At 43.9% G+C, this 25,112-nt stretch overlaps 1 protein-coding gene across 3 annotated transcripts in view; it reads right to left on the bottom strand.

The window, feature by feature from the left end:
• Positions 1-25,112, bottom strand: part of EYA2 (EYA transcriptional coactivator and phosphatase 2) — a 292,955-nt gene that overhangs the window by 155,431 nt on the left and 112,412 nt on the right. For all 3 annotated transcript variants that reach the window (XM_039479738.2, XM_074406621.1, XM_039479741.2), the window contains one exon: positions 20,880-20,996. In XM_039479738.2, the coding sequence (XP_039335672.2) occupies positions 20,880-20,996 (117 nt within the window). The remainder of the gene's footprint in view (positions 1-20,879; positions 20,997-25,112) is intronic.

The following is a 25,112-nucleotide window of genomic DNA, read 5'->3' as shown; positions in this document are numbered from 1 at the left end:
AAACGGATGTGCAGAGAGAACCAGGTTCAAGAGGTCTGTGTCAGTGGCTCCAGGCTTCTGAGGCCAGCTCCCCCTTCCTGCAGGTGGTTTGCTTCTATGAGTCAACATATACCTTTTTATTTTTATCTTATTTTACTTTTCAACTTTTATTTTAGTTTTGGAGAATATATGTGCAGATCTGTTGCATAGGGAAATTGCATGCCACTGAGGTTTGGTGTATGAATAATCCCATCACCCAGGTAGTAAGGCCAGTGATAGGTAGTTTTTCAACACTTAACCCCTCTCAACCTTCCCCCATGGTATTCCCTGGTGTCTGTTGCTCCCGCCTTCATATCAGTGTGTATTCAATGTTTAGTTCCCACTTAGAAGTGAGAACATGTGGTATTTGGTTTTCTGTTCCTGCATTAATTCGTTCAGGATAATGCCCTCCAGCTGCACCCATGTTGCTGCCAAGGACATGATTTTGTTCTTTTTTGTAGCTGCATAGTATTCCACAGCATAGAGGTACCACATTTTCTTTATCCAGTCCACCATTGATGGGCATCTAAGTAGATTCCACGTCTTTGCTATTGTAAACAGTGCTGCTACGAACATCCAAGCACATGTGTCTTTTGGTGGAATGATTTTCTTTTGGGTAGAAGTAATGGGATTGCTGGGTCAAATGGTAGTTCTAAGTTCTTTGAAAAATCTCCAAACTGCTTTCCACAGTGGCTGAACTAATTTACATTTCCACAAAGAGTGTATGAGCATTTCCTTTCCTCTGCAACCTTGCTAACATCTGTTATTTTTTGACTTTTTAATAACAGCCATTCTGACTCGTGTGACTTGGTATCTCATTGTGGTTTTGATTTGCATTTCTCTGATGATTAGTGATGTTGAGCATTTTTTCATGTATTTGTTGGCTGTATGGAGGCCTTCTTTTGAGAAGTGTCTGGTCATGTCCTTTGACCATTTTTTAATGAGGTTATTTGCTTTTTGCTTGTTAGGTCCCTTATAGATTCTGGATATTAGATCTTTGTTGGATGTATAGTTTGTGAATATTTTCTCCCATTCTGTAGGTTGCCTGTTTACTCTGTTGATAAGTTTCTTTTGCTGTGCAGAAGCTACTTAGTTTAATTAGGTCCTACTTGTCAATTTTTGTTTTTGTTGTAATTGCTTTTGGGGACTTAGTCACAAATCTTCCAAGGTTTTTATACTTTTAGGTCTTACATTTAAGTCTTTAATCCATCTCGAGTTAATTTTTGCATATGGTAAAAGGTAAGGGTCCAGCTTCAATCTCTGCATATGGGGCGCCAGTTATCCCAGCCCCATGTATTGAATAGTGAATCCTTTAACCATTGCTTATTATTGTCCACTTTGTTGAAGATCAGATGGTTGTAGGTGTGTGGCTTTATCTCTGGGTTTTCTATCCTGTTCCATTGATCTACGGGTCTGTTTTTGTACCAGCACCATGCTGTTTTGCTTACTGTAGCCTAAATATGCTTTTAAAAATTCTAACCTAGTTCAAATTGGGTTTTAGTAACTTGCAAAAGAGTCTGGTCGTAGCTGGCATGACTGTGGAGAACATGAAGGACAAGAGAGACATATTAATCTGTCTAAAGTCACACAGTAGTAGGTGGTCAACCAAGACCCATGCCATCCATAGACTCATAAAATGAGTACCATTTCTACAAGATTCCAGGTATCGCCCATGGCTAAGGTGTATCCTGTGGACTCACAGCCACTCCAGATTAAGCCGCTGTCTGGGCATAATAATTAATGGTGCTACCTTTCATATTAAAAAAGTCCAGATTTGAACAATAAATTACATGGTCACCAACAACCATAGCACTATTAAATACAAGAAAAGATTTTTTGTTTTTCCATTTAAACCTAGTCATTTACATTTCATTCTGAGACAACCAGAAGCCTCAGCGTTTTTACCAAATTGCATGTTACCAATTGCATGTCATGTATATTTCATAGATATCCTTAAGAAGGGAGGAATAGCCAAACACGGCACAATGATGTGAGGACAAATACACTCTTTGTGGCATCTTCTATTAAAGCTGGGGAAGAAAACTTTTTCTGGGAAGGGCCAGAGAGTAAATATGTTAGCCTTTGCAGGTCACTGATGCAATGACTCAATCCTGGTGATGTAGTGAGAAAGCAGCTGTAGACGTTATGAAAATGAATGGGTGTGGTGTTGTTCCAATAAAACTTTATTTATAAAAGCAGGCAGTCTGTTGGTTAGCTGCTGTTTGCTGACCCTGTATTAGACTGAAAAAGCTAGGAACTCCTTAAATACCCATCACTGTATGATTAAATTATGGCACATTGTTTCAGTGGAGTACTATAAAGTCATTCAAAAGCACATTTGCAAAGAAAGTGAAATGAAATAAGGAAATGTGCACAGTATTAAAATCCCCATAAAATCTAAGTCAACAGACTGAACATAATCTTAGTTTGCTCAGGACAATTCATATGCTAAATTAAGAACTTAAACAGTATGAGCAGAACCAAAGACAAAACAAAATAGCTTAATCAAATGGTGGGACTATAACTTATTAATAAAAATATCTTCATGATGCTTTTACGGTACTTTACAGTGATTCTACAATGAATATACAATGCTTTTAAAGTCAAACCGAATAAAACTACTATTAAAAAAAATAAAATTCAGAACTTTTATTGCCAAATCATCATCAGAGAGAACCTTAGAGGTCATTTTGTCCAGAGAGTCCCAAATTGCAGGTCATAGCCTTTTAGCACGATGCACAATCAATTTATGTGTCCTGACCAGCAACTTTTAAAGTGAAATAGAAGAGGATTTTATTTTGTTTTGTTTCTATTTGTTTTTTCCTTTAGGGAAATAGAAGAGAAAATACCAGAATGCAAAACATTTCGTAAGGAGGGGGGGTGCTGATTTTCAGAGCCTTTGTAACCTGACGTGCATGCATATATCTGCACGTTAGGTATGCATCCAGCTGTGACGTAGAATGTATTTCTTGGTGCGGGCTGGGATTTAAAAGACAGGAAGCCACTGACTTCTAGTCAACTCTTCCATCTTACAGATGGGGAAGATGTGTCCCAGAGAGAAGGTGTGTCATTCCTGATATTTTCCCATGCTGAGCAAATATCAGAAGATAAGCTTTCCTACCCTTTTTACTAACCTGACCCAACCTTTGAGACCAGTGCAACCGGCCAGCTGTTCCAATGTGTGATATCAAATCTCCACGTGTCTAATGACCCCGTGGCAGGTCACAAGGCATAAAGACAGAGGTTAAAGCCTCAGCAACAGCAAATTCTAAGAATCTGGGCCTCGGAGGCCACACATCCCACTTCCCAACCCCCAAGGGGGAATCCTTCTGATCAGTCTTTTTATCCATGTCTCTATTTTGGTCCCAGGGGTCTGTCACCAGGCCAGTCTGCGGATTCGGGAGAATTTAAAGGTCAGGCAGCTGGCTAGGGCCCACATGCAGCAGCAGCTGGGGTGGCCCTGAGCTACCATCTTGGGGGTTGCACACTCTTTTTGAGCTGCCAGTTCTTAGAGGCTGCAATTCAGGGCTGGAGTAGCCGAGGGGCAAAGTGTGGCAGGACCTGGGGAGGCCTGCTGCAGGAATTGGAAGGGAGCCCTGGTTGCCACAAAGGGAGACACATACAGGGACAGCAAACGGCTGCAGCGACCAAAATTTGAGACTGCAGGCTTCTCTGTGAAAGCAGTGAAATGTGGGAAGTTTTGCCCATTTGAAGGGGAATGCCCGGATGCCGTGGTATATCCAGAACAATAACCATGACAGCCAACACAAGGAAGCACTTGACTTTGTCCCAGGCCCTGTCCTAAGCACTATGCGTATATTATCCCATCCAGTTTCACAAAAGCTACTCCTATAGACCCCCTATCACAGATGAGAAAATCAAGTCTCGCAGCCAGTGAGTGCAGAGGCTGAGATTCAACCCCGGAATCTGGCTTTCTCAATGCAGTACTGCAGGATCTGCAGCAGCCAGACAAGAGACTAAAGAGGGTTTGTTTGCACCGACTTGGAGAGATCTTCGAGACACATTAATTGGCGAAAAAATATAAAAGACAACTTTTATATTGACGCACGCCAGGATATTACTTATGTTTAAAAAAACAGGATTTTCTACTGGTGAGAAGAAAAATAAGCTTGTAAATGAATACAGAGAGAATGTTCTGGAAAGACACACACTAATAGCACTGATGTGGTTTAAAATAAATGTATAAAAAATAAAAAGCCATGTAAGAAGGCAGGTGGATTCAGGACTGGAGGGTTAAGCTGCCTTCCTGGGACATGCGTGAGCTACTGAATGGGAATTAATGCAAAAATCACAAATTCTCTGCACGTTCCCTGGACCCAGGGAAAGCAGCACACAGCTCAAAGGCAGGTGGAATCTGGGCTCTGGTTCCTGCTTTACTACCTGACCTTCTAGGAGCAGCAAAAATCGGATTCGCTTTAAGGGTGCACATTGAGTAGCCCCTAGCCTGCTTCCATCCTGGCTGTGCTGCCTCTCGGAACCGGGGAGTTGCAGGGTCTGTGTCTGTCTATGCCTCTTTCCTAATAAATGGCTCCCTGCCTGAGGCTGTATTTCCCCTATCCTTTAATTACCCCTTTCAATTTCTGAACAGAAGGCTGGGCTGCCGGGGCTGGGAGCAGACAGCTCTCCTTTTATCTCTAAGGAATTAGCAGGGCAGGGACTTGCAGCTTGGCTAGGACTTTGCATTTTTGTGTGTGTTTGTACTGGTTTTTATAATTTGGTGCATTTTTTTTTTCCTTTTTCTCATTTCATTCTCCTACCCCCATCCCCATCCCTGCTAATGATCAGATGGCAGAGAGATTTCTTCTATGACCTTTTCAACAAATGTTGCAGGTGCAGACCCTGGTTGTGGGCCCAGTTCTCATTTCATGGAAACGTCAGAAATGAAAATGACAAACAAATGAAACGATAAACCCGTGACACAAAAGTAATGGCATCAAAGCATGCTCTGGGCCTTCACTCCTTTGAGAGTAAAAGGGGAAGCTGTGATGATTCTAGAATTTTCTGAATGGGTCGCTGAGGTCTAGCAGGCATTGTCACAGGTACACTTGTGAATATTGGCTTCATTGTGTCTGACCTAGAGAAGTTGGAGGAAGGGAGAGCCAGGGACCGGTCAGGCGCTGTCTCAGGATACAGCTCCCTCCTGGGCTCCTTGCAGCCCGTCATCCCACACAGTCCACTCATCCCAGCAGTCAACTGGTCTTCCCGAGATACAAACCAGATCACCTGCCCTGTTTTAAAACTCCATGGCTTCCCGGTGCCCGCAGACAGAATCCCAAAGCCTACACACACACACACACACGCACGTGCACACACACATACACAGCTTCCCAGTGCTCTCAGACAGAATCCCAAAGCCTACACACACACACACACACACACACACACACCCCTGGCTCTGCAGGACCTGACCTCAGCACTTGCCAGCCCGTTGGCCGCCCCTCTCCCCTTGGCTCCTTGCTGCTTGGCCTCCTACCTGCCGGCGACACTTGCGACCTGCATCCTTCCTGGTTTCTCTGCTACATTTCCCTGTTCATGCTCCTTGGAGCACTCGTCACAGTTGACATCATCTCATCATTTGCTCATTTCCTTACCCTCTGTGTGTTGGCAACTGAATTGTGGTTCCCAGATTCGTATGCTGAAGCTCTCACCCCCAGTGTGACTGTATTTGGAGACAGGGCCTCCACGGAAGTAACGAAGATTAAATGAGGTCATAAGAGTTGCAAGGTCATAACTGGCGTCCTTCTAAGCAGCAGCCGCCTGGTGCGCACCTGTAGTCTCAGCTACTCAGGAGGCTGAGATGAGAGGACCGCTTGAGTCCAGGTGTTCGAGGTTATAGGTAGCTATGATTACACCATTGCACTCCAGCCTGGGCGACAGAGAGAGACCCCGTCTTTCATAAAAAGAAGACACCAGAGATTTATCTCTCTGTGAACCCAAAGAGGAGCGCCATGTGTTCACAGAGCAAGCACATACAAGCGAGTCCAAACAAGGAAGAGAATCTGCTGGCACCTTCACCTGGGACTTCTAGCCCCCAGAGCTGAGAAAATAAAGTTTTGTTGTCTAGGCCACCCAGACCATGGTGTTTTGTTATGGCGGGTCAAGCAGAATACTGCATTGCCTGCTTCTTCTCTCTGGGATCTCAATTCCACAAAGGTGGGGCTTGGCTGTCAGCCTGGGGCTGCCGGGCCTATGCCTAGCATGCTGCCTGCAACAGAGCCCGTGCTGCTGAATGTTTGCTGAGTGAATGACAGATGTCCATTCCTACACCGCAGCCATCTCTCCCCATGCCTGAATCTGCCACTGTGTAAACCAGTGGTTTGGGGGCTACGGTACCCCTAGGGGGTGCCTGGAAATTCATGGGGATACTTATATTGAAGAACTAGTGGCATTTGTTGGGCAGGTGATAGAGGTACAGACATTCTGCAACGCATGGAGAGTCCAGCCAAACGAAGAGCATTCCCACGTCCCACCCGAATTTCAAATATCCAACCAAACGTTCAGGCAGATAAGATCTGGTTTAATAATATCACCCTAGAACACAGAGCTCAGACGAATCCAGCCTACCACCTGCTCTCGCGAACAGCACTGTCTCGGAAGACAGCCTCGCCCAAACAGACTATGGCTGTTTTCAAGTTACAATGACAGAGTTACAAGTAATTGGGATAGAGACTACGACCCTCAAAATCTGAAATACTTACTATCTGTCTCTTTTACAGAAAAAGTTTGCTAACCTCTGTTCTAGCAAATCAGCCCATTTTACACATAGGGGTTTTTTTTTTTTTTTCAGGGCTTTAACATACATTGAACTTTGTAAGAATGCTACTGTAATGTGTTCGATAGTAACTGTACTGTATGCAATAATTCCTAATTGAATATTTAATGATGTTCAATTATGTGTTGTAGAAAAAAGAAAAAGAGATGTGGTGAATGAAACTCATAAGAAGTGTTACAAAAACTTAGTGAGCAGGAAAGGAGCTGGGGAGACGGGCCAAATGTAAAGACAGCGTTATTTACAAAAGCAGGTGGTGGGCCGGATTTATAGTTAAGTATGGAGAATAAGAAAGTTAGTAACCTTGTGGACAGAATGAATGGGAAGTATGAGGAAAAGGATGTAAGAGGCACCAGTGTTACATACAGAGGAAGGGGTAAAAGGAGTAGGTAAGCCTTAAACATTGAGAAGGACCTGATTATGGCTCCCCTCTGCACAGATACAGTTATGTCAACCCCAAATTGGCCACCCATTGGTGATGATCATATGGCATCATTCTGGTCCCACCTGTCTTTGGCCTTGAAAATGTGGATAAAAGCCATAGCTGCCCATTGAAGTAAGTGGCGAGCTTACAGGACGGCTAGGCAGAGTCCCCAGCATGTCTTCAACAAGCTCCTATGGGCTGAGGCCGTGTTCAACTTCAACTCTTATTCTAGAAACCACACTGTCATGATTCTTCCAGCTGATGTGGCCAAGAAAGACAGGACACATCCACAACCTGTGGCCCTTCTGCCTTCTTGCACCCAGTCTCTGAACGTGTTCACCCCCATTTCTTCCCCTTCTGAGCTCAGAGTCCCCTGCCTTCACACCAGTTCTCTCCATGATGCAGAACACAACAACATGGCAGCCTGGGGGCTGAATCCAATCTATAGATGTGCTTTGGCTTGCATAGTAAGTTTTATTGTATTTGAAAATTTGTTGCCACCAATTTAAATCTTTTTAGTTGGGAAATGTCTTACAAAAGATTTCTGGCATTTTTTTTTTTAAACTTAACTTTTGAATAACTAATCTATGGTGTGGCAATAACCAGCTTTAATGGGGTGGGGCTACCACAGTATATAGGGCTGGGACTCCCTAGTTTGTCACAGGCCCCACCCAGCCATCTTCACACACTGACCTTGTGGGCTGGGTCCTGAGGCATCTGGCCTGTGACCAGTGGCAAGGTGAAGAACACAGGCTTGGGGCCAGATGGCTGCAGATTCCGTCTAGGCCCTGCTTCCTAGTGCTTTACTGGTGCAATTTTACATGTGTTGTGCCATCATTGGATTACTGTCCAACTGGATTAACTCCCCACCCTGGTGTGAACTCCAGAGGGGCAGGGACTGTATTTGTCTTGCTCACCTCTGTTTTCTCAGCACCTGGCACAGTGCCTGGCACAGAGGAGATGCTCCCTTAACATCTATTGGGATGACGGCTATATGAAGGCACCAGTTCCTGTCACTCGCCAGCTCTTGATGCCACTAGTAGACCTGCTTTGCTTTGAAAATTCATCTGATAGTGGAGGCAAGAAGAGAAGAAGGTGAAGCGTCTCCAAAAGAGAAACAACATTTCAGGATATTAGCTTTTCCACCTCTGTTTTTGCATATCTAGGAAAAACCTACTGTCTTAGCACAGGCTGCTGTAACAGAATGCTGTCACCTGGGTGGTTTAAACAGCAGACATTTATTTCTCATAGTTCTGGAGTCCAAGAGGTCTAAGATCAAGGTGCCAGCTGGTCGGATTCCTGGTGAAGGTCTTCCTGGCTTGCAGATGGTCACCTTCTTGCTGTGTCCTCACATGGCCTGTCCTCAGTATGTGCATTCAGGGAGATACAAGGAGGTCAAGATCTCTCTCCCTCCTTCTTCTTATAAGAATAGCCATCCCATTCTGAGGACCCCACCCTCATGACCTCATCTAACCCTTACACATCCCAAAGGCCTCATCACCAAAACCCATCACGTTGGAGGTGATGGCTTCAACATATCAATTTTGTTGGGGGGGGTGGGGTAAACAATTCAGTCCGGAAAACAACCTAAGAGTTAGCTGAGAGCTGTGCTGCCCAATAGAGTAGGTGCATTTACAATTAATTAAAATTAAAATTAAAGATTCAATTCCTCAGTTGCACTAACAACGTTTCAGTGCTCAGTAGCCATCTTCAGCTAGGGGCTATCACCTTGCACCACCACACAGAGCATTTCCATCATCACAGAAGGGTAAGAACTGCTTTAGCAAGTTGCTGTTAAACTCATCCTGATCCCAAACTCATTCTCAATCTTTCCAGCTGTTTCCACCTGTTACCTCCAGTGGCTTTTGGAGATGAGATGACCAAATCTAACTTGTTATATAACCAGAGGAAAAACCCTCCATTTAAACTCTATACATTCTAAATTCAAAGACTTCAGCTCAAGCAAAAGATAGCAAGCCTGCCAGCGCAGATGAAGGGGATGAGAGGGTGACCCCCAGGCTGGAGGTGTTGCACGGGGCGAGAATGCTGACATGCATGGGGAAACATCACCCACTTCACTGTGTGCACAAGAGTTGCCGATTCACACTAGGAAACTCGGCCTCAGTCCAACAACCCAGAGGATGCCAAGCCTGGCTCCTGTCTCGACCGATGCAGTGAGATCAGGAAGATTTAGACTGCTCAAAACTGGCTGGGCTGGGACAGCCTGAAAGTTGCCATTGCCAGGGATAAATAGGGAAACGGCTCCATCCCACTGGGCTCCACCCTCAGCTACCACCACGCCTGTCACTCAAGTTCTCTGGGACACATCTCACTGATGAAATAAGCCAGAGGTAGGAACCTAAAGGAGGTGATCTGTGTGGCTCCCCAGGTCACCACTTGGCTTGTAATTTGTTCCATCCAGTCATCTCGGGACCTGTGGTTCAGTAAAGAAAATATGGAACAAGATTGCAAGATGTGGGCATGAAGCCAGCCTTATATGTGCTTGTGTGTTTCACAAGGTGTTTCAAAGAGAGTGTTTATATCAATTGTCCATACTGAAAAAGAGGAAGGAGATTTCACATTAAATAGAGCTTTCAGGATCACTTTGAAAAATGGAAAGAGCTGGTCTCCTTGGGATCCATTCTAGAGGGGCAGCAACGGGCTGAAGCCAAGTAACACTCCTTATCCCCAGTCGGTGGGGGGTGTAGTCTCTAGTCTGCTGCAGTCCCCACCACTCCATGTAGCCCTATACCTTGCTCCTGTCTCTCTTTTACATTACCTACACATCTCTGTACTATTTGAGATTGAAATCCTGATTGAGAAGAACCACATTCTGGAGCAGGTTCAATCCATAGACTAGGAGAATCATTTTTGAAACAGTAACATTTGTTTGTGATTTCGGATGTAAATATTTCTTTTCAGTTTGTCATTTTGTTTCTTTTGTTTTGTTTGCTTGCTTTTTGTCATTTGTTTTGTTGTTTTGACTTCTGGTGTTCTTTGCCGTGCCAAAAAGAAAAAAAAAATCGGCAGTTGAACCTGTCAATCTTTTCATTTATGGATTTTGGATTTCTGACTCATGGTTAGAAAAGCATTTTCCACTCCAAGGTTATAAAAAATTGCGCTTATTCTCATTCTAGTATTTTTATGGTTTTATTTTTAACATTTAAACCGTCAATCCATTTGGATTTGTTTTCTGGTAGTAGGAATGGATACTTTTCCCCAGATGGCTAACTAGTTGTTCCAATGCCATTCATTCAATAGTTCATATTTTCCCACTGACTCAAGATGTCACCTTCTCCACGTACTAAATGTGTGGGTCTCTTTGGGACTGTTTGTTCTCTATTGATTGGTGAGTGTGTTCATACTAGAAGCCTGTTGCTTTGATTACTGAAGCTTTATGATGTTCTTAAATATTGGTATGCCTAGTACTTAATGGCTTTTCTTTTGCCTACTTTTTCAAGCAAATCTCCTGATTCACAGGAAAGGAAATACACATCAGTCAAGGATCTGAAAAGATGCTCAACCTCACTTGTGGGACAAGACACAGAAATTACTACTGCTCTGAGACACCATTTCTTCATGCATCAGATTGGCAAAAACTTCAACAATTAGATAACACTAGGTTGACGAGTTTTTGTGAAAACAGGTACTCCCAGACACTGTTGGGGGGAGTTTAAATGGGTAGAATCCCTATGGAGGGTAACTTGAAGATATCTACCATATGTTAATACAGACTTGTGCCTTGACCCCAAATCTGACTTTCTGGAAATTTGCTCTTCAGATATACTTATAAAAAATAATATACAGCCGGGCGCGGTGGCTCAAGCCTGTAATCCCAGCACTTTGGGAGGCCGAGGCGGGTGGATCACGAGGTCAAGAGATCGAGACCATCCTGGTCAACATGGTGAAACCCCGTCTCTACTAAAAATACAAAAAAAAAAATTAGCTGGGCATGGTGGCACGTGCCTGTAATCCCAGCTATTCAGGAGGCTGAGGCAGGAGAATTGCTTGAACCCAGGAGGCGGAGGTTGCGGTGAGGCAAGATCGTGCCATTGCACTCCAGCCTGGGTAACAAGAGTGAAACTCCATCTCAAAAAAAAAAAATATATACATATAGGGGTTTTCATAACCACTTTGCAGGCAGTTGCAAAAGACTAGAAATAGGCCAAATGGCCTCCAGTAAGGAACTGGTTCAATCATTTATAGCACATCATTCAATGCAATAATAGGCATCTGTGAAAAAGAATGAGAGAGCTCTTTCTATATACTGATTTATCAAGTTCCTTCCAAGGTATACAGCCAAATGAGGAAAACAAAGTGCAGAGGAGTGTACATAGTATGTTATCTGTGAAAAGAATATATACAAGAGTTTCTGCCTTCACGTGATAACGCCTTCTTGAAAGGCCATGAGTTATGCAAATCCATGCGCTAAAATCATAGAGCTTATGGAAAAAAGTAGTGTTAGGACTGACTGCTCCAAAGCAATGCCACTTTGTAACCAGAGTATTAACCAAAGCAGTGACAATCCTAGTAAAAATGTTAGCATGGTGAAAAGATTATTAAGTATGTAAATAATAAACTGAGAAGTATTACATTAAATCGAGATCTTTGCTTTTAAAAGGAGGTGAAAGTATCTTGACTGAGGTGATGAAGGTGTTGAATTAAGGAAATAAGGATAAAATGCACAAAAATTGGCAGGAATTGCAAAATTAGCTCTTCCAAAATAGAGCATGTGACCAAACTGAGGAAGAGGAAGCACACAGGGCATTAGGGGCAGAATTGTACTCATACAAGGCTTGCCGCATTTGCCTGTGTTTGATATTTTACATTCAGCTGATGTTAGCCTACGCTCTGGAAAAATTACAAATAAACCAAAGCAGTGGAATTTCCACTTCTGGCCAAGACTGAGTAACAAGGTCTGGATTTACCCTCCCGGCTGAAACAGTTTGAAAACTAGGTTTCCAAGAGGTTGGGCATCAGGCGTGGACAGTGATCCTTGCAAGAGGAGAAACAGATGGCGAGCTGTATGGTTGCCCCAGGATAGAGTTTCCAGGAAGGGAAAACCCAGGTGGAGCCCTGTGGTCTCTTTGAGCTGGGGAGATGGCGTTGCAAGTCAGAGGAGGCCAATGTGGCTGAAATTGGCAGAGTAGAACTCCCAGAAAAAGACCGTTTCACTGGGAGTGCTCTGGAGGCTTGCTCACAGTTTTCCTTGAGTGGCCACCTGAGAACCAATGAGCACATGGATGTGAGGAAACTACCCAGAGCTGAGAGAGAACCACTTGAAAAGATTAGAAGCAACAACCTTCAAAGCTCATAATGGAGCCGGGAGTAATTCCTGTTCCCACCTGCCAGAATTGCAGAACCTCACAATCCATGGGGCATTGGGTAGAACACTCAGAAGGGTTTGCCACAGTAGCGGAAAAAATATCTCCTGGACTAAATGCCATTCTGATCCCAGCTGGCAAGGCTGAAAGCAAGTCTCAAAAGAATCCAAGAGTTTCTAAGTAACCTAACTGCATCCCAGAACAAAACTCAAAAGTATTTATAGGAATATAAAAATATTCAGCATCTGACAAGGTAAAATTTGTCCGGCATCCAATTGAAACCTAGCAGGCATTCAGGGAAGCAGAAAAATATAATTTTTATCAAGGAGAAAAAAAATCAATGAAGATGAACCCAGAAATGACAGGAATGATAGAATTAGACATAGACATTAAAACATTTACTACAACTGGATTCTATTTGTTCAAGAAGCCAGAAGAAAGATCGGACACGTTAAGTAGAGACAGGGAAGTTATATATATATATATATATATATATATATATATATATATGACCCTGGCTGGGCACAGCGGCTCATGCCTCTACTAGCACTTTTGGAGGCTGAGATGGATGGATTGCCCGAGCTCAGGGGTTTGGGGACCAGCCTGGCCAACATGGCAAAACCCTGTGTCTACTTAAAATACAAAAAATTAGCCAGGCATGGTGGTAAGCATCTGTAATCCCAGCTACTTGGGTGGCTGAGGCACGAGAATCACTTGAACCCTGGAGGCAGAGGTTGCAGGGAGCTGAGATTGCACCACTGCACTCTGGCCTGGGTGACAGAGCAAGACTATCTCAAAAAAAAAAAAAAAAAAAAAAACCAATCAAACTTCTGGAGATGGAAATGATGTATGGGATGAAAAATGACCTGGGTGTAATTAGCAGCAGATCAAATACTATGGAAGAAAAGATTTATGAACTTGGGGTGGGAGGGAGGGTGGCGGAACGTCAGAAAAAAACGTTTAAAGAAATATTGGCTGAAAAATTTCCAAATTTGATGAAAACTATAAATCCACAGATCTAAGAGTCTCAATGAACACAGAGCACAAGAATCATGAAGAAAACTACATCAAGGCACATAACAACAACGTGATAGAGAAACCCCTAGAAGCAAATGAAACAATGTAACTTCAGAGTTATACTAACACAGTTTTCTTATTTATGAATCACGTATGAACTAATTCTGGTAATAGTAACATACAGTATAATAGACTAATTATATTTTGCTTATGTTTGCAAAAAGAAGTTTGGAGTGGGTTCCCCCGAAACTATTACAAGTGGTTAATTGTTAGGGGTTTGGAAAGCGGATGGATGCAGAACGAGGCTAGAAGAAAGAGTTCTACAGATGGCTGAACTAGGCAAAGGCATAACCTGTTTAAAAAATTCATGTGTCCTTTTTTTGTTTTTTAAAATCACAAAAGGAATATATCGGAGGGAGGGAACTAGGGAGTGACACTAATGGGCATGGGGTTTCTCTGTGAGGTGATGAAAATGTTGTGAAATTAGATAGTGGTGATGGTTGCACAAATTTGTGGACATACTAAAAACACTAAATTGAACACTTTAAAAAGGTGAAGTTTGCCAGCCTGTGCAACACAATGAAACCCTGTCTCTATAAAAAATAAACAAAATTAGCCAGGCTTGGTAGTGGGCACCTGCGGTCCCAGCTACTCAGAAGGCTGAGGTCAGAGAATTGCTTGAGCTCAGGAAGAGGAGGTTGCAGTGAGCTGTGACTGCACCACAGCAATTCATTCTGAGTGACAGAGAGAGACCCCGCCCCCTGCAAAAAAGATGAAGTTTATGTATGTGAGTTATATCTCAGTTAAAAATCAAGGCCAAGCACAGTGGCTCACACCTGTAATCCCAGCACTTTGGGAGGCTGAGGTGGGTGGATCACTTGAGGTCAGGAGATCGAGACCAGCCTAGCCAACATGGCGAAACCCCGTCTCTACCAAAAACACAAAAATTAGCCAGGTGTGGTGGGTGGCACCTGTAATCCCATCTACTTGGGAGGCTGAGGCTGGAGAATCACTTGAATCCAGGAGGTGGAGGGTGCAGCGAGCTGAGATTGCACCACTGCACTCCAGCCTGGATGACAAATTGAGACTCCATCTCAAAAAGAGACAATTTTATTAAAACACAGGAAAAAGAAATACATACGTGTTCATCGTTAAAAAAAATAGAAAATCAAAGAATGTTCATAAAGGAAGGGATCTAAAATATAGTCTAGGACTTCTCAGTGACCACAGAATGAGTTTGGACAGAGGGGCTCTCATCCCATCTGCCTCTTGAATTCTATTCCTGGAAAAGTACAAGGCACAACAGCCTGCAAAGGCTCTGAAAAGTCCTGTAGCAAAGATGTCTATTTTAACTTTGTGGCATGCTCTATTTACTAAATGTATTTGGTATATATGGCCACAAACCACCCCCACCCCTTTATTTTTTCCCGGAACACTTGTTAGCACTAGAACTGTGGAACATGGATCATGAAAGCTTTGTGACTTGTCCAAGCTCACACAGTTTACTGGTGGTAGATTTTATGAATCTGACATAGAGATTTCCTAAAACCAACACAATCTAGCCTCGGAGGTCTCAAGCTGAGATCACTGAGTTGCAAATGCTTTTACTGAACTTTTAATTTCCTATACATCCTTGACTTGCATGTTTCCGTGTTGCTCCTGAATGCCTGCTAGAAGGGTTCTAAGCTTCAGTCTTTATGTTCCCTGGCCCTTCATAAATACAAAAGGAGTTTCCACTGGACAGGGCGCCCACTGTTGTTGTTGTTGTTGTTGTTGTTGTTGTTGTTGTTTTTGAGATGGAGTCTGGCTTTGTTGCCCAGGCTGGCGTGCAGTGGCACAATCTCAGCTTACTGCAACCTCCACCTCCTGGGTTCAAGCCATTCTCCTGTCTCAGCCTCCCGAGTAGCTGGACTGGCAGGCACGTGCCACCACACCCAGCTATTTTTTGTATTTTAAGCAGAAACAAGGTTTTGCCGTGTTGGGCAGGCTGGTCTCGAACTCCTGAGCTTAGGTGATCTGCCCGCCTCAGCCTCCCAAAGTGTTGGGATTTCAGGCATGAGCCACTGCATCCGGCCTGTTTTTAAGTCTCCATATAACACAGAGTTCACTGGAAGGGGAATTTATGCCAATGCAGATGGTCCTAGAGTCTCAAATTGGTATTCCTCTTTTCTCTTACCCTGACCACTTTCTGAAACGGAGAGTTCAGGAAATAGAAGTGAACTTGGAAAGACCATGGCCCATCGAACCTGAAGTGAGGCTAACAATGTCAATCACAATAACGACAATTAGCATTTAGAGAGTATTAGTTTGTGCCCGGCACTGCTCTAAATACGTCACATACATGAGCTCATTTAGTCATCGGTGCACCCTAAGAGGAAGGTACTATTAGCGTCCCCATTTCACAGGGAAGGACACTGAGGTACTGAGAAGTAACTGAGCTCAAGGTCACAGAGCTGGTTTGCAGCCATCTTCAGACGTTAACTCAATCTGACTTCAGAGTCCCTGCTTTTAGCTGATTTTAACTACCATCCTAAGGAAGGGATAACAGAGATAATAAAAAGAAAATCCAGCCCTTATGGATCTCATCTGATGTGACCATGAATCATTTTACTTGGTCTCCCGAAGGCTGATGTCGTCATCTCTCTCACTATGATGCCAATTTCACAGGTGAGGAAACTGAGGCACACAGCACTCATGCCATTGTGTGCGGGGTACTGCCAGGACTGACCACAGCACAGATCCAGAGCTCTTAACTCCTCTGGGGCACCAGAAACTTCTTATAACATATTCTGGAGAGGTTTTTTCCCCCTCTTTTTAATCTTTGTGGTCATTTCTGTGAATAGCAGTGTTTTATCAGGAGAAGCCAAAAAGAAAAAAATCAAACCCATAAGAAATACACTTCAGCTATAAAAACCCCAGGGTGAACTTAAAATAAAGAAAATAAACAACCATGTAAAGGCTGAACGAGAGTTGTGAACTTTTTTCTTTTAAATGTATTGTCTATTCCATGGAGGGGCAGTGTTATCCAAACAGATACAGATCTCAAGCCAGGGCCTTTTGGGGTGATGACTGTGTGAAAGTTTTTGGAAATTTATGAGATTAGCTAGAAGACCCAGTGGGAGGCATCCTCGCCTGTCTATTGCCTGCTCTCCCATCTTCCATAAGATGCTCTGTTGCTGTGTCTCAGTTTACTTATCTGAAAAATGATGAGGTGAGTTCCATGAGCATCTTTTTTGCTTCTATAAAATTTTATATATTTTTTTCTTTTTTTGAGGCAGGGTCATGCTCTATTGCCCAGGCTGGAGTGCAGTGGGGTGATCATGGCTCACTGCAACCTTGAACTCCTGGGCTCAAGCAATTCTTCCACATCAGCCTCCTGAGTAGCTAGGACTACAGTTGCACACCACTATGTCCAGCTAATTTTATTTTTAAAGACAGGATCTTGCTCTGTTGCCCAGGCTAGAGTGCAGTGGCATGATCACGGCTTACTGCAGACCTGACCTCTCGGGCTGAAGTGTTCCTCCTACCTCAGCCTCTCAAGTAGCTGAGACTACAGCATGCATCACTATATCCAGCTACATTATTTTATTTTATTTTATTTTATTTTTTTGTAGAGATGGGTTTCACCAGGTTTCCTAAGCTGGTCTTGAACTCCTGGACTCAAGCAATAAATACACCTGCATTGGCCTCCCCAGGTGTTAGAATTATAGGCCAAAATTATCATTTTAATTCTTAGAAAGGAAAAAAGATTCATGCTAGCTTCTCATTATGGGCCAATTTCACAAAATCAGCATTTTCAGGCCTAAAAGTTCATAAACCTCAATCTGTTTTATTTCTTTTTTTCCTCTGAGAAACTAAGCTCAACCAGCGTCTTCCATTCTGAAATGCTCTCAGTAGTTTGAGAGTTTATTTCTCCTCTGCAACAATTCAAAAAAAAAAAAAAATAGTTAATAGGAAGCACATGGGCATGGTGTGTGAGCGTTTTGTGTGTTTGTGTTTGAAAAAAAATACTTAAGGAGGGATATGTCAGGCTTGCAAAATGCCTGGGCTGTCTCAAGAGCAGTTTATAGCCATTAGCATCAGACCGAAGGCAGTTAATTGGGACAAAGCCCAGCTGCTGCCGCTGCCCTTCTGTCATCTGGGCTGCAAGAAGGATAAGAAAATAACCTGAACGATTCCCATGGTAGGGCGGGAGCAGAGCTGGACATGTTGGCTGGTGGGGATGGAGGTGGGGGATGGGGTCCTAGGCTCATCCCCGAGAATCACCTTCTAGATGGATCTAAGAGAGTGTGAGGGGCAGGCTGGCGTGAGGGTTATGTGCCTGGGCAACTACCTGGCTCGGTTTCCACTGCCATGGCCGTATGACCTTGGGCAAGTTACTGGAACACTTCGTGCCATAGTTTCTCCACCTGTCAGATGAGGGCAGTGATACTGCCCATGTCATGGGGCTATTGGAGGGATTAAGAGGCATGGTTTATGTGCAGACCTTAGGACAGTGCCTGGAGTCCCGAAGGGGTCCAGGAAAACTCATCATTTAGAGGAAACGGCACAGGTCTTAGAATTCTAGAAAGCAGAGTCTGAATCCCAGCTCCCAACATTTAAAAGCTCTGTGGTTTTGGGCAAGTCACTTTCCCTCTCTGAGCTTCACTTTCGCTATCTGTGAAAGCAGGGCTGATGGTGCCCACCTCATGTGGTTACTTTAAGGACCAGAGAAGAAAGAATGTTACTCTGCATATCCTGGCCTGTGGAGGATAGGATAGGCTCCTCTGGATTCCTTAAACACCGTCAGCCTTTTCCTGCTGTGGGGACTTCGCTCTTGCACTCCCGCTGCCCGCATGGCCTGGTTCCGGCCCTCCTGTGTCTGCGTCCTTTCCATCGGGAGGCCCCTGAACACTTGGTAAATGCTGATATCACTCCTGCCCTGCTCACGGTCCAGCATGCTGCCCTGTTTTTGTCTGTCACAGGATTTATAAAAATCTATAATCATCTATCTGTCAATTGATTACTGTCCATCTTTATCCACGAGGGCATTGTCTTTGTGGGCTCCTGTGCTCTCCGTGCCTAGAAGGTGCCAGGCGTCAAGCCGGTGCTCAACATATGGAATGAATGAATGAATGAATGAATGAATGGGGGCCCCTCCTACATAACTTAGATCACTTATTGTGTGGCTGAGGGGGTGTCAAATGGGATAGGGGGACTGGGTTTCCAGTTCAAACTCTGTGGCCTCAGGAGCCCTGAGACAGTAAGTCCAGTTTCTATTTGAAGAGCTGGAAAGAAATTGGCTTGAGATGGACTCAAATGCAAGTTCAAGTTCCATGCCTTCACACACCTCCTATTACTGGGACCAGTGCCATCATTCACTCCCCACCTGGAGAAATGGGTCCCAGCAGTTTACTCCTTCCAGTGGGGCTCAGACAGGCCATGACTGGGGATACAGAGGTGACAGCAGAAGTAGAGGAGTCAGGAGAGTGCGGTGGTTACAGGCATTGGCTTTGCAGTGAGGCTGGGGCTTGGGAGATCTGACACTTCTGACCTTTGCCATTACATTTACAATAAAATCTAAACTCCTGGCCCTGGTGTTGGACGAATCAGTCATTCCTTCTATGCCTCAGTTTTCTCTTCTGTGAAATGGGAATAATACAGTCCCATCACTTGAGAGCATCATGAAGGTTGTATGAGAGAATCCACACAGCATCAGCTGGCACCTAGCATGTTCGGTCAAGGCTAGCTCATGGCATCACCAACAAACTTGGACATAGACCTTTCCAGGAAGCTATTCCCAGGGCTGGGCATGAATGCTTATCAACTGCTTTCCCTACACACATCTCTAAGATTATTTGGTTTCCTTTCACTTTTTTTTTCCTGAAATGCTGCCCTTGAACAATCATTTTTATTACTTCCTTAGTAAAAAAATTAAAATAAAAAAAGATGAAGTGGTAATACTTGCAAATAGTTTCTTTTCTGTCACAGGCTTTATCAAAATCTAAATTATCTATGTTTATCAAGTGATTACTGCCCATCTTTCTCCATGAGGGGATTGTCTTTGTGGGCTGCTGTGCCCGCTGTGCCTAGAAGGGTGCCAGGTGTCAAGCTGGTGCTCAACATATGGAATGAATGAAGAACCCCTTCTACATAACTTAGATTGTTTATTTCTTTTAAAAGAAAAGTGCTATCAAAACTGGGTGCAGCAGCACACACTTATAGTCCTAGATACTCTGGAGGCTCAGGTGGCAGAATCACTTGAGCCCAGTCCGGGCAACATAGCAAGACTCAGTCTCAGAAAAAAAGTACAATCACTCATCAGCCTACCATCTTGTCATTTTACTTTTTCAGATCCTTGATAGTCATTTTTAGCAGCTTATATAAAGGGAAACAGCAGAATGGGGATCCCCAAGATTACAGCCACCAGCCCTCTGCTCTGTTCCATGCATCAACTCCAGCATACTTCCAAGGGGACATCAGAACAGAGAAGGCCCTTTGGATGGTAAAAGAGTGGAGGTGAGCATGGGAGAACCCAGAGAGCCAGTTCCTTATGGCATGTGGGTGGAGGGTTACAAAATGAAGTTCTTCCTTCCCTAAGGCCAACCTCTGGGGCTTCAGAGCCTTGAACCTGCTGCCTGGAGTAACAGCGTCTTTACCTGACTGTCCAATATTTCTACCATCTGACATTTCTGAGTCTCTACAACAGACTTCCCTGGCCCATCACACTTAAAATACAAGCAAACTCCCATATGCCTCAAGACCATGCGTGATTGCACCTTGCTCTTTCTCTAAGGTATTTTCCTCTTACATGCCTTCTGACTTTGCTCTAGTCTCACGGGTCTCAGGTCTGTGCCTCGAATACATCCAGACATTTCCCTGCATGCAGCATTTGCACAGGCTGTTCCTTCTGCCTGAATGTTCTTCCCTAAGATGTCTATGTGGCTGCTCTGCCTTATCCTTTGGGCTTCTGTCCAATGTGATCTCTTCAAAAAGCCTTCCCTGATGATTTGATCTAAAGTTACAAATCTCACCTCTCCTGACCTCCCAAGTGCTCATTACTCTCTATGCAAAGACCAGGTTTATTTGCCTTATTATATTCAACCCCCTTCCAAGATCATCTGGCTTATCTGCCAACTTTATCGTTAGTCTTTCCCCACTTCCAGATAATGACCATGAAGGCAGATCTCGTATCTATTTCGCCCACTATTTGAGATAGAGCCTGGTACATAGTAGGTGCTCAATAAATCTGCTGAATGAATGAATGGACACCCAGCTTAGGTAGTGCCTTAGAGACAGGCAGGGAGGGGCCAAGCGCCACACTGACCGTGCATCTGGTAGGTGTATGGGCTCTGTCCAGTGGGTGGGGTGCTGAAGCTGGAGCCATAGCTGAGGAATCCACTCTGGCCAGGGGAATGGTTCAAGCTGTCTTCTGTCTTGATACCTTTGAAGGAAGAGGGAAAAAAAAGCACCAAGGACACATGATTAGGATGTGTCCTTGTCACACACAAAAAAGCTGTTGGGTCAAGACAGCATGCAATTTTATCAGCTTCCAAATGAGGAGTTGCAAACTGGTAGTTTGTCAGCCAAAGTTAGCCTACAGACATATTTTACTTGGCCTGCATATTTTTAAGAAAAACTAAATTAGTTGATTTTGTTTGAAAGTCAGGATATTCTGCACACAAAAATCTGGACTTATGGCTTCTTTTTGAATGACAAGATGGTCTACTAACACCATGTCTGCAGTGTATGTGACCACAAGCTGCCCCTGTGGGCTCCGCAATTCACGTTTCCCAGGTCATCATAGATGCTGCTCTATCTTCATGACTTTGAGGCTGGTTTTAAGGTGCTATTTTCTCACTGCAGTTGTGATTGTTTTTTTTTTTTTTTTTTGGTACATCCTAGGACACTATCAAAAGTCGAGAAGGGAAAAGCAGGCCACGAAGGTCTCATATTTCTACATGCCGCCAGCTTCATGCTACCTCAGCTTGGTAGGTAGGCAAGCCTGCAGCCCACTACGCCACTGAGTAGTGCCGTGTATGGCTTAAATGTCCATTAGAATTTTGGGAAAAGGTGTGAAATGAACCACCCTTCCTCTGCAAAGATGATGTCACTCAACTCTAAGACACACTCTCCAATCTTCTCACAGGGAAACCTGCTTATCCCAAGGCCACAGTTACAAATCTGCCTTCTGCTTCAGCCAAACTCAGCATGCTTACCTAAAGCATAGGTACTAATTCTATGAACAATTCGCTGAGAAAGGGACTATGTTGAAGGGGAGACACTAATCATTATCAGCTCATTCACTTAATTTTTATTGAAAATGTAATGGCTGCATTGTAGAAAATTCCAATAGTACGAAAGGCGTAGAGCAAAGTGTCTCTTCCTATCTCTGACCTGTCAGGTCTTCTGCCTACAGGCAACCACTATTATCAGCTTTATGGAACACAGTTCACTTCCAGACAGGTTCTGTGCATATACATACTTATGTATATAACATATATATGTAATGTATGTATCTATTCCATATCTTAAAAATAAATAGGAGTATTCAACAAATTCTGTTCTACATTTTCTTTTTTCTTTTGCTGCTTCACAATATGTGATGGTGATCATTCTCCATGAGCTTATAAAGTTCTTCCTTATTCTGTGTGACATTCTAATGTGTGTTTTCCCCATAATTTAACCAGTTTCCTATTCATTAACTTTTGGATGGCTGTGAGATTTTATGACTGTAATTTAAGCAGCAACAAATAGACACATAACACACACACACACACACATGCAACAAATGTGTATACATACAGAAATATATGCAGAAAATATATTCAACATATAGATGTATCTATATGCATATACATATATATTTGCAGTAGCTTATAGTAAACACACACACACACGCATACACGCACACATGCACACACACACACACATTTTTGTGCACATGTGCAAGTCTATCTTTTAGGTAAGTACCCAGTGGTTGGAGTAGCTGAGTCCAGGGGCAAGAGCACCTTAAATTTTCTTGGATGCTGAATGATGCTCCCTAGATTGTAGGTGGACATTCTCTCCAAGCACTGGGTGAGTCCTGCTTCTCCACAACCACATTCAATGTGTTATCAAACACTGCTTATCTCTGTGTATCTTATAGGTATAAAACAGTAACTCACTGCTGTTTAAAATTTCATTTCTTTCAAGAACATTTCCAGTTCTGTGGATGGTTTCCTTATTGATATTTCCTCCTTCTTACCCTGTCAACCCCATAAAATAAGAGAATGCTTAGTAAGGTAAAGACAGATGGATTCTGAGTCAGGAGATCTGGGCTGGAGTCTTAGATGGTTCGCCTAATTGCTTGGTGACCCAGAAAGTTCCTCCTGCATCCCCAGGTTGGAAGTCTCCTTTCTTATGAAATGATGGGTTGTTAGGAAATTAAAGAGGAAAGAATGAACATACAAAAGCTCTGAATGAAGTAATTAAAGCTCACATCAATCCCATAAAACAGGCAATATTGGCCGAGCGCGGTGGCTCAAGCCTGTAATCCCAGCACTTTGGGAGGCCGAGGCGGGTGGATCACGAGGTCAGGAGATCCAGCCCATCCTGGTCAACATGGGGAAACCCCGTCTCTACTAAAAATAAAAATTAGCTGGGCATGGTGGCACGTGCCTGTAATCCCAGCTACTCAGGAGGCTGAGGCAGGAGAATTGCCTGAACCCAGGAGGCGGAGGTTGCAGTGAGCCGAGATCACGCCATTGCACTCCAGTCTGGGTAACAAGAGCGAAACTCCGTCTCAAAAAAAACACACACACACACACACACAAAACAGGCAATATTACTTCCCTCCTTTTAAAGATATGGGACTTGAGACTGCCAATGCATCTGATTGGAGTCTTGCAATTGGCAGGTAACCCTGAAGTCAAGATTCCTTATCTTCACACTTCTCAATACTGGTGTGAAGGGGTTTATACTATTGATGGTACCAGACTTCAGTAACAATGATGACAGCCACGAGCAATATTTACACGACACCTTCTTTTTGCTTAGTCCACTAGGAGTAGTTAACATTGCATTGGGTACAGTCTGCCTCCCTGTGTACCTAAAGCAAAATTGAAACTCTGCAGTGACTCTACATGGGCTCTGCCCACCTGTCCAACGTCACTGCCTTTCCTGGGTTCCTTCGCTCACTCTGCTTAAGCCATATGCTCAGACGCTCTGTTGTTTTAGTGACGGGATGGAAAGCCAAAGTTGGAAGTATCACTGGTTGTTCACCCAGTCCCCTGATGATGAACTCCAGGTTGATTCCGGTTTTTTGCCATGACAACCCAAGATGAAATGTACATACTTCCTCGAGTAACCTCAGAGTGCTTGTCTCAGTTGTATACAGAAGTCGCTGCATCTAAGGGTACCTACAGTGTCCATTTTAAATAGCCACAACCAAACTGCAATAATGTCTTTGGACTCAAAGCCTTTGCATATGTTGCTTCCTCTGCCTGGAACCCACACCTCCCTCTTCTCTATCAGGCAAATATTGTTTCCCTAGAAAGCCTTCTATGACCCAACTCAGCCATGAAGTTCTCCTGCTTGGCACTCATCCCAGTCCACTGTTGAACCTCTGCTTTCTGTTTAGGCTGGGGGCCCCAGGAGGGTGGGGCTGGGTCCCTCTTGTACACTGCAGTCTCCCCATATGTGGCTCCCTGTCTGGCACATAGTAGGTGCTCAAAAACTGGTGAGTGAACAACTGTGAAAGAAAAGAAAATGAAGTTTTTCACCTCTTCTTTTGTTTGCTGAAGGAATTGGATCATAAAATTCTCATCTACGAGAAAGAGAAGAGAATGTGAAAATGGCAAAGGCACACAGGGGCTCAGTCCCGTAGGTCTGCTGTCCAGACTGTGGTCCATGTGTCGGTCACAAGTTCAGAAAGAAAGAGTCAGGCACTGAGAAGAAACATCCAGAAACTCTTGCAGCAACTTGGGATTGTTCTGACATTGAAGGCCGTTTCTCTAGAAAACTGTGTTTAAAAAAATTTTAATTTGGCTGGGTACGGCAGCTCATGCCTGTAATCCCAGCACTTTGGGAGGCTAAGGCGGTGGATCACTTGAGGTCAGGAGTTTGAGACCAGCCTGGTCAACAACATGATGAAACCCCATGTCTACTAAAAATACAAAAATTAACTGGGTGTGGTGGCGCATACCTGTAATTCCAGCTACTCAGGAGGCTGAGGCATGAGAATCGCTTGAAACCAGGAGGTGGAGGTTGCAGTGAGCTGAGATCGCATCACTGCAGTCCAGCCTGGGCTACAGAGCAAGACTTCATCTCAAAACAAATAAAAAACTTTTTTTTTTTTTTTTGAGGAGGAGTTTCGCTCTTGTTACCCAGGCTGAAGTGCAATGGCGTGATCTTGGCTCACCGCAACCTCCGCCTCCTGGGTTCAGGCAATTCTCCTGCCTCAGCCTCCTGAGTAGCTGGGACTACAAGCGCGCGCCATAAAAATACAATTTTTTGTATTTTTAGTAGAGACGAGGTTTCACCATGTTGACCAGGATGGTCTCAATCCCTTGACCTCGTG

The sequence above is a fragment of the Saimiri boliviensis genome, chromosome 9 (assembly GCF_048565385.1).
Source record: "Saimiri boliviensis isolate mSaiBol1 chromosome 9, mSaiBol1.pri, whole genome shotgun sequence".
In the NCBI taxonomy this organism is placed as follows: domain Eukaryota; kingdom Metazoa; phylum Chordata; class Mammalia; order Primates; family Cebidae; genus Saimiri; species Saimiri boliviensis.
Note: the sequence above shows the minus strand (reverse complement) of the source record. Positions and strands in the feature narration are given on the sequence as shown.